This window comes from Pinus tabuliformis, chromosome 2_1 (assembly GCF_031772625.1).
Source record: "Pinus tabuliformis cultivar Carrire ecotype Pingquan chromosome 2_1, CPIR1, whole genome shotgun sequence".
In the NCBI taxonomy this organism is placed as follows: domain Eukaryota; kingdom Viridiplantae; phylum Streptophyta; class Pinopsida; order Pinales; family Pinaceae; genus Pinus; species Pinus tabuliformis.
The window spans coordinates 719500045-719508391 of NC_142299.1; the positions used below are offsets into that span (position 1 = coordinate 719500045).

The following is an 8347-nucleotide window of genomic DNA, read 5'->3' on the forward strand; positions in this document are numbered from 1 at the left end:
TGACATAAATGAAGGATACAATAGTGGAGTTGGTAAATAGTTTGGTTATACCATGAGTGGTTACCTGTTTGATTCTTGTTAGGTTTTCCGAAATATTATTTAAAATAATTGGAAGTGCATTATATAGAATTATTATTCAAACTACTAGGGTGCATTTTTTTGAATGCACAACAAAGAAGTGCAAAGTTTGTATACCTTTTATTGGAAAGGTTGATTTTTTTTTTATCAATTAATTTTTATAATGTTTTATGGCTTAGTTTAATGTCCAAATTAATTTTGAAAAGGGGAAAATGGAAATATTTTGTTTTTTTTTTTTTGTAAGCTGAGGTGTTTCTCATTCTATTACTCGTTGAAAAAACATTACATCATATCATAATCAGTCTTTGCCCGCCCACTAGGGGAAACCGGGCCAGAGTGCCATCGATAGTTTTTGAAAGCAGCCCAAAAATAGAAGGCTCTCAGTCTGTTAGTCTGAGCTAGATAAACTATACAATCATGAGCCTTACTAGAACTATGCCTAAAACTACTGTTCTGAACTGCATACTTTCTACTATCTATATCAGGTTCAAAGCTAAAACCGCAAAAATTTCTATAGTTCTTAAACATATTTCATATCATTCGTTACCGCCAGGAGGTTGCTGAGCTGCTTCTTCCGCTGGGGCTGGGATGACGCGATTCAGCTGCTGCTGTATAGCTTCCAGCTTCTTATCCTGTTCAGTCATTGCTACACGCAGGAAAGCTAGCTCACGGCGGATATCAGGACCCCCTTTAGCCAGATTGACCATTTCTTTCGCCACCTGCTCCAGCGCTTTAGCCAGGAGGCCCTTCATAACCCAGTAGATGTGGAGCGATTGTTTGAATAAGGACATGCGCCCACGCGTATGCCCCGGGTCAGGGTTAAGAAATTCCCAGTCACCCATCTCCTCATCAGATTGTTCCTGGATCGAATCTTCTTCCAGGTGCTGCATGAGCTTGCGGACAGCAGGTTTAGCGTTCCGGTTAAAAGCCTTTTCCGCCCTGCGAATACGGTGGATGACGGTTTCTTTTTTCTGCCGTTTCTTCCCCTGATCACCTCTGGAGGTCTCCCCCTCCATCTTACCTTTACCCTTCTGGCTTTTCATCCGTTTGCCGTCTCGGTCTGGGTCCTTATCAGTTGGCGGGCTGCGCTTCCTCATGCCATAGCGTCGGACCTTCGAGCCTTGTAAACTATTCAAAACCGCTTCCCGGTGCTCCTTTCCTTCCCCCGGCGAGTTGTTTCCGTGGAATCTGCGGTCGCTGCCAGTATCAGGGGTTGGGTCGTCGCCCGAATCATCCTCAATTTCCAGAACAGTAAAAGGAGGGTCCTGCTGCATAATGAATTTGTCTTTACGGCTTCGGCTGTCAACCCCGACACTCTGGTTTTCCTCCACCTGCCTACGCTGCTGTCTAGTTTCCATGGTCAACAACGGTCGGATGTTCCTTATTCTCTGGTTCCTTGGAACAGTCTCTGCTCTCTGATGATGCTTGACAGGAACCTCCCCCTTAACCCAATTTAGAAATATGCAAGATGGTTTTTCATTCAGCCGATTTAGGGAATATATCCGGCTTCTTTCCTTCGAGAAACCGTTTGATTCGGTTGTCCTGTGCCGCCCGTAGCACTCCTGTAATCCCTTGTTCCCTGTCATCATATCGGTATTCCTCCCTTCTGTTGTGAGGTTAGGCGAGCCGCAGCCTGCACCTTTCATCGTTCGGCCATTAATTACCTCACCTGGAGTGTACTCCCGCCCACCCACTCCATCCGCCGTCACTGTACTATAGTCGAGGACTCGATCCTTCTCTCTGCACCCTTTCATGATGATTTTTCCATGCCCCAACGAATTTCTTCCCTTTACTCGAGGCCTCCACCTCCCCGTATTAGTCCAGCTCACTGATTCATTCATTAACATTTGTGGCATGGTCATGATCGGATTTGATTAGGTTTGCCAGCTCTTCCCAATCCTGATTACCTTCCACCGCTCTCCATTGGCTATCCGTGGTGTTGCCACGTCCTCGACAGCCCCAATTGGCTAGCCAATCCGCAGGCTGATTGCCTTTGCGCCGAACGTGGCTGATGAGTCTATAGTTGATGCGCTTGATGAGGCCTGCAATTTCTTGAATAATGCCCGCGGTGCGCCAGCTTTTGGCCACTTTCTCCCATGCCTGCCCGTTGCTGAGCCTTCTCAGCATGTCAACCGCCATCTTCGAGTCCCCAGAAATTTCCAGGTTGTTATAGCCATTCCTAATGGCAATGCATAGACCTTGGTGCAGGGCCCAGAACTCTGCCTCATTATTAGTCATCTGCCCTCCCCAATCCGCAAAGATCCATCTTACCTGATGGTTGCAGTCTCTGAAAATTCCCCCAAAGCCAGCTTCGCCCGGGTTCCCCTTTGAGGCCCCGTCGAAGTTGAGCTTGATAAACTGATCTCGCGGGTACCTGAATTTGTCTGGACTTTGAGTTCGCATGTCATGAGAGGTCGAACGTTTGAAATGAACCATTTCCACTTTGAGATTTAACTTGTTTAAAATCTCCTGTTCTTCCGAGTTTGTTTTCCAGTCCTCATTTTCCCATTTTTCGACCAGGATAGTCTCGCGCATACTTTCAATCACCCGATTCCAAATATCCTCTGGATTCTTCCCAGAATTCTGAAACACCCTCCTGTTTCGCTCCTTCCAGATCATCCATAGAATGAAGGGCGCGATGAGGTTCCAAGCCCTCTGGACAACCCTGCACTGAAATGTTTCCTTACCCCACTGGAAAACCAATTCGGTGAAATCTCTGGTATGAAACCCTGTTTTGTTGAAGAGTCGTTTAGTCATCCTCCAGAGATGCTCTGTGTAGGAACAGTTGATCAGCAGATGGTCCCTAGTCTCAGTGTCCTTTTGGCAGAGATAGCAACGAGAAGGGCCAATGAATCCTTTCTTTTGAATTCGATCCCATGTCAGAATTTTGTTTTTGGAAGCTAGCCATACAAAGATGGATACCTTAGGCCACCAGTGGCTTTCCCAGATGGTTTTCCAATCCTTATTCCGGTCGACTCTGTCTTGAACATCCGTTAAGAAGTAGGCCTCTTTCGTTGTGAATATCCCTTTCATAGTGTATCCCCATCGGAGGATATCTTTCCCATTTCGTTCTCTGATTTTCCTTGAGCTCATTTCTTTTTTGTAATGATCCTGAAGCTCGGGGGAAAGTTCCCGATCCCACTCTGTCGGGTCTTCCCAGACTCTCCATCCCTCAACCATTTCATTTATTTTCCAATAGTCTTTAACACTGGGTCTGTTTCTTTCAATTCTACCCCGTATCTGCAAGAGGTCTTGATTGTTCATTAATTTTTCTCGCTGTTGCCACCTATCTTCCCAGAAGTTGGCTTCTCTGCCTCCTCTAATTTCCCAGAAAGTATGTTTGCTAATTAGATCTCTGTTTTGGGAGGCAAGATCCCAAATAGAGGAGCCTTTGGGAAATTCCTGATGTCTTAAGATGTCAGCTGGGGAGTTTGGCATTCTATATTTGGTCCTCCATATTGTTTTCCATAAGTCGTTTCCGCCACTGAGCCATCTCCACCACAATTTGGCTCCCAACACCTTATTAAGAACTTCCGGGTCCCTTAGACCTAAACCTCCTTTATCCTTTCTCTCTGTCAGCTGTTTCCACGAAACCAGGGCCCATTTTTTCTTCTGATCAGAACCACTCCAGATAAATTTCCTTATTATTTCCCTAATTTTGGCACAAACCCCAGCTGGTGCAGCCATACTTGCTAATGGGTAAATCGGGATCGCCTGAAGGACTGACTTGGCAAGAACAACTCTGCCAGCGATATTCAGAACTCTGAAAGCCCAATTTGATATTTTGTTGTTTAGTTTGTCAAGGATGCCTTGCCAATTCTTTGCCTTTTTTGAGGTGAGGTCCAGAATATTACCTAAATATTTGGTAGGTAATTCTCCTTTCTTGAATCCAAGAATTCCAATAAGGTGAGATTTGATCTGCTCCATTGTATTGAAAATGAAGATGCAAGACTTGTCCCTGTTAATTTCTAACCCAGATGCCTCAGCAAATAAGTCTAGGATTCTCTTAAGATGCCGAACTTCTCTTACCGTTGGTTCCCCATATAACATAATGTCATCAACAAATTGTTGGTGAGTTAAAGGAAGGTTGTTCCCCCAGAGTTTCAGCCCTTTTAATCTATCTGCTGCCCTTTCTTGTTTAATAAATCTACCAAGTCCTTCCGCGGCTAAAATGAAAAGGAAAGGGGACAATGGATCTCCCTGACGGATGCCTCTGGAAGCATTAAAGGTTTTTGAGGGGCTTCCATTAACCAGAATAGAAAAGAGGGGGGTGGAGATCAGATTATGAATCCATGCAATCCATCTTTGGTGGAAACCAAATTTCTCCAGAACTGTTTCTAAATAATTCCAATTAAGCCTATCATAAGCTTTGGATAAGTCCAATTTAATCAGCATCCCTTTTTGTTTTTTCACCTTAAGGGAGTGGATCACCTCCTGAGTTACCACCAGCCCATCAAGAATTTGCCGTCCTTCCACGAACCCAGTTTGTTCAGCCGAGATAAGATTGTCTAAGAGAGGTTTTAGTCTTTTGGCAATCAGAGAAGTTATCATTTTGTAGATGACATTACAGAGGGCTATAGGCCTGAAGCCACTCGCTTCTTCTAAGTTGTCTCCCTTAGGTATGAGGGTAAAGAAGGTTGAGTTAAGAGCCTGCCATACCTTTTGATTTATTCTTGATTCTTCTACTATGTCCAGAATCTCGTTCCTCAGGAAATGCCAACTTGCTTGGTAGAAGTCCACTGTGTAGCCATCCGGTCCAGGTGCAGTCCCTTTTTTCATACTCTTCACGACCTCTTCCAGCTCTTCTAAGGTCACGGCCCTCATGAGGGCTTTGTTTTGATCCTCAGTGACCAGGTTAGGAATGGCAGAACAGATCTCTTGGATGGCCCCCGATCTATCCACTTGCGGTTCGGTTAGCATCTCTTTGTGGTAATCTATTAAGACCTGCTCTATTTCCTTCTGCTCTACCACCCTTTTCGCGTTCCTATCTTTGATCGAAAGGATTCTATTTCCTTGCCTGTGTTTGATCATTGATTGGTGGAAGAATTTTGTATTTTTCTCGCCCTCTCTTAACCATTTTATCCTAGATTTCTGGCGCCATAGGATCTCTTCTTGTTTTCGTCTTTCTTCCAATCTTCCAAGGATTATTCCTTCCTTGTTGATGCTGTCCTCGGTTCTGCCGTCCAGAATAATCTTCTGTTGCAGCTCTGTCATTTCCTCTTCCAGTTTTTGTTTATCTTCTAATATATTGCCAAATTCCTCTTTGTTCCATTTTTTTATTCTGTCTTTTAGTTCTTTCAGTTTAAGCTGGAAGGTGTGCATTCTACATCTACCCTTACTGGTACATTGCTTCCACCATTCCTCCATTTTCTTGATGAAGTCAGGATCCCTCAGCCAAAAGGATTCGAATCTGAAAGGTCGTTTCCCCTGAATCTTCTTGATATCCATCTCTAATCTGATTGGCCAATGGTCTGATCCCAGAGATGGGATGATTTTGGCCTCCACAAAAACATCTTTGTTCATAATGTCCTCAGAAATTAGAAATCTATCTAATCTGGATGCAATTTGATTCTTCCCTCCCCTTCTGTTATTCCACGTGTGGACCCCGTTAATGGTCTGAACGTCAACAAGCCTAAGTTCAGCTATCATGTCATTGAAGTTGTCCATGAGGGGATCCCACTTCCTCGTCCCTCCTTTCTTCTCTTCCAGGGATCTGATCAAATTAAAGTCTCCCCCAATGATCCAAGCAACTCCAGGGTAAAGTCTGCGGATCGAATTGAAACTGTTTATGAACTGCTTCTTTTTCCCAGGGGACGGGGGGCCATAGACGCCTGAGATTACCACCTGATGACTGGTTCCTACTATTCTGCCTAGCCCAGTGAGGATGCCGCTTGTACTTGACCAGTTTTCTATGATGATTTCATTTGGGTTCCATAGGACTGCAATGCCTCCAGCAGACCCAATTGCATCTTGTCCCATTACTTGATACTGTAACCTGCCTTTTCCTATTATTTCTTCGATTTGTTGGCTCAACATCTTTGTTTCCTGTAATATCATAACACTAGGTCTCTCTTTCTTCAATTTTTCCTTTAGATACCTCTGTTTGCCTTTGCTATGCAAACCTCTGATATTCCAGCTGAGCACTATCATTTAAAACTTTTTGTAAGAGGGGAAGAATACCTCTGACAGAGGTATCACTTTTCCGGAGTTTATCAATATTTCCCCCACTGTCTGGATGGTCTCGCTCATTGGTTTTCGGCCTCTTTTCCTGCTATTTTTACCAGAATTGGTCATTTCTTTGTCCTCATTCCCTTGTTCACTTTCCGATATGGTGAGGTTGTCCGGGGGCTCTCCTTTTTTCTCTTTGTATTTTTTGAAAGCTTCCTTATATATTTGTTTTTGTTTTTCAGGTATGAACCTGCTATCCAAGTGTTTCCATTCTTGTAGCAATCTTCTCATAATTTTCTCTTCCTCTGCTTCGTTTTCAGACGGGATTTCCACTTCCATCTTAGATTCCTGTTCTGTTTCTGTTGGTACCTCCTCTGGTTTTTCTCTGTTTTCCTTGTTCATTTTTGTTTCATTTCCCTTTCCTTTCTCCTCTCCCGCTATTTCCATGGGAGTATTTTCTGGGTCTTCATCATCTTCTAGGTTTACTTCATAATCTTCATCTTCACTCTGAAGGACCTGGAATTTGTTTTGGTTAGTTGTTTTGCTCGGTTTTTCCTGGGTTTGCGTTCTTGATGCTTCTCTGTTCTGTCGTTTCTTCCTTACTACCTGTTGAAAACCTTTCTCAGCCTTTTTTTGATGATCCTCCTGGGTTTTCTTAGATTCTTCCTCTTTGTTCAAAGGACATTGCCTGTATAAATGGCCATATTCGTGGCAGATGCGGCAGCGGAAGGGTATATGCTCGTAATCGACTGGCTGCTTCCAGATTTCATCGTGATACTCTACTTCTACTGTTTCTGGGAGGGGCTCTGCTAAATTTATATAAACACAGATTCTCGCATAAGCATTGTACTTACCTCGTTTCGTGGCTTCAGCAATTTTGACGAAGCTCCCAATCGTATTTCCTATTCCTTCCAGAGTTTCAGGGTCCCAGAACTCATCAGGAAGCCCAAACAATCTGACCCAGACGGGTGCCGCAAGCATTCTTTCCTTTTCTGGGTTGTACCTCTCTTCCCAGTATTTCATGAATAGACCAGCATTATTCAAGAAATATGGTCCCTCCTCAAAAATCCGGTCCTTATCTTCCAGATTGGAGAAGATTGCTGTGAAGAAACCTTGGGCTCCGAGTTTGAGATCTATCTGTCCCTTTGGTCGCCATCGTTGATCAATCCATCTGTGGAGCTCTCGCTCAGACGGCCAATACCCAACAAAGCGGCATATAATGGCATGGTCTTTCATATAGCTGTTATACTCTTCCAGTTTGTTATGTGGGATTACATACCTTGGTTGTTTTTGAGCCCGGGGTAGGCATTTACCTCTCATTCTTCTTTGCCACAGATTACCCATTACTGGGGCATAACCTTCCTTCTCCGTTTGTTGTTCTCCTCCTCCTTTGCTAGTCTCGCCCATTACCACGTTTTTGAAGGAGGGGATCTCTCCCCCCCCCTTGGCTCCCCCATTCCGCGCAGTGCGTATTCTGTGGTTTAGGCTCCCGTTTTCGGCTGGTATTCCCGAGATCACCCGTGACAGCAGGCCGGGGACCGCTGTGCTCGCAGATCTGAACGTTCTTACCTTCGTCAGGCCTCTACCTGCAACCTTCGTCAGCGGTGCTCAGTGCTGAAAACCCTAGCACGCATCGCCCTCCGTTCTCGTGTTTTTTCTCGTTCGTATTTTTTCTCCACTTTCATCAGCATCGGAAATATTTTGTTTTTAATATGAAAGGGGAATACGAAATTTCATGAAGATAGGTTTTTGAGGGTAAGACTTCATTTTATGTTATCAAAATGTTCTAGAGCCTATGAGTGGGTACAAGAAAAGGAGAAGATTCCACTATTCAAGATTGAAGAACATGTTGAACTAAAATTAGCAAATGCATTTTGATCTTTTGGATCTAGTTCAAAATATTGTGAAAAGTGATCCACTATGTTTTGGTGAAGGAGGTTAGTGCCTCAGTCAGATTGGATCCTACAATATGTTGGTGCTTGTATATTTCAGAGGTTGGTGCCTCAATTAGGTTAGAGCATATGGTATGTTCCTTCTTGCATAGGAGGTTGGTGCCTCAATCATGTTGGACCCTAGAACAAGTTGGTGCTTACATTTATTT

At 44.1% G+C, this 8347-nt stretch overlaps 1 protein-coding gene across 1 annotated transcript; it reads right to left on the reverse strand.

Annotated features, from left to right (window-relative positions):
- Positions 1-1911: 1911 nt before the first annotated feature.
- Positions 1912-7653, reverse strand: LOC149202623 (uncharacterized). The gene is made up of 4 exons (XM_089401646.1): positions 6497-7653; positions 6259-6346; positions 5418-6123; positions 1912-5318 (listed from the first exon to the last, which is right to left on the reverse strand). Exons 1-4 carry the CDS (start codon positions 7651-7653, stop codon positions 1912-1914), a joined length of 5358 nt encoding a protein of 1785 aa, XP_089257772.1.
- Between the last annotated feature and the right edge of the window lie 694 nt (positions 7654-8347).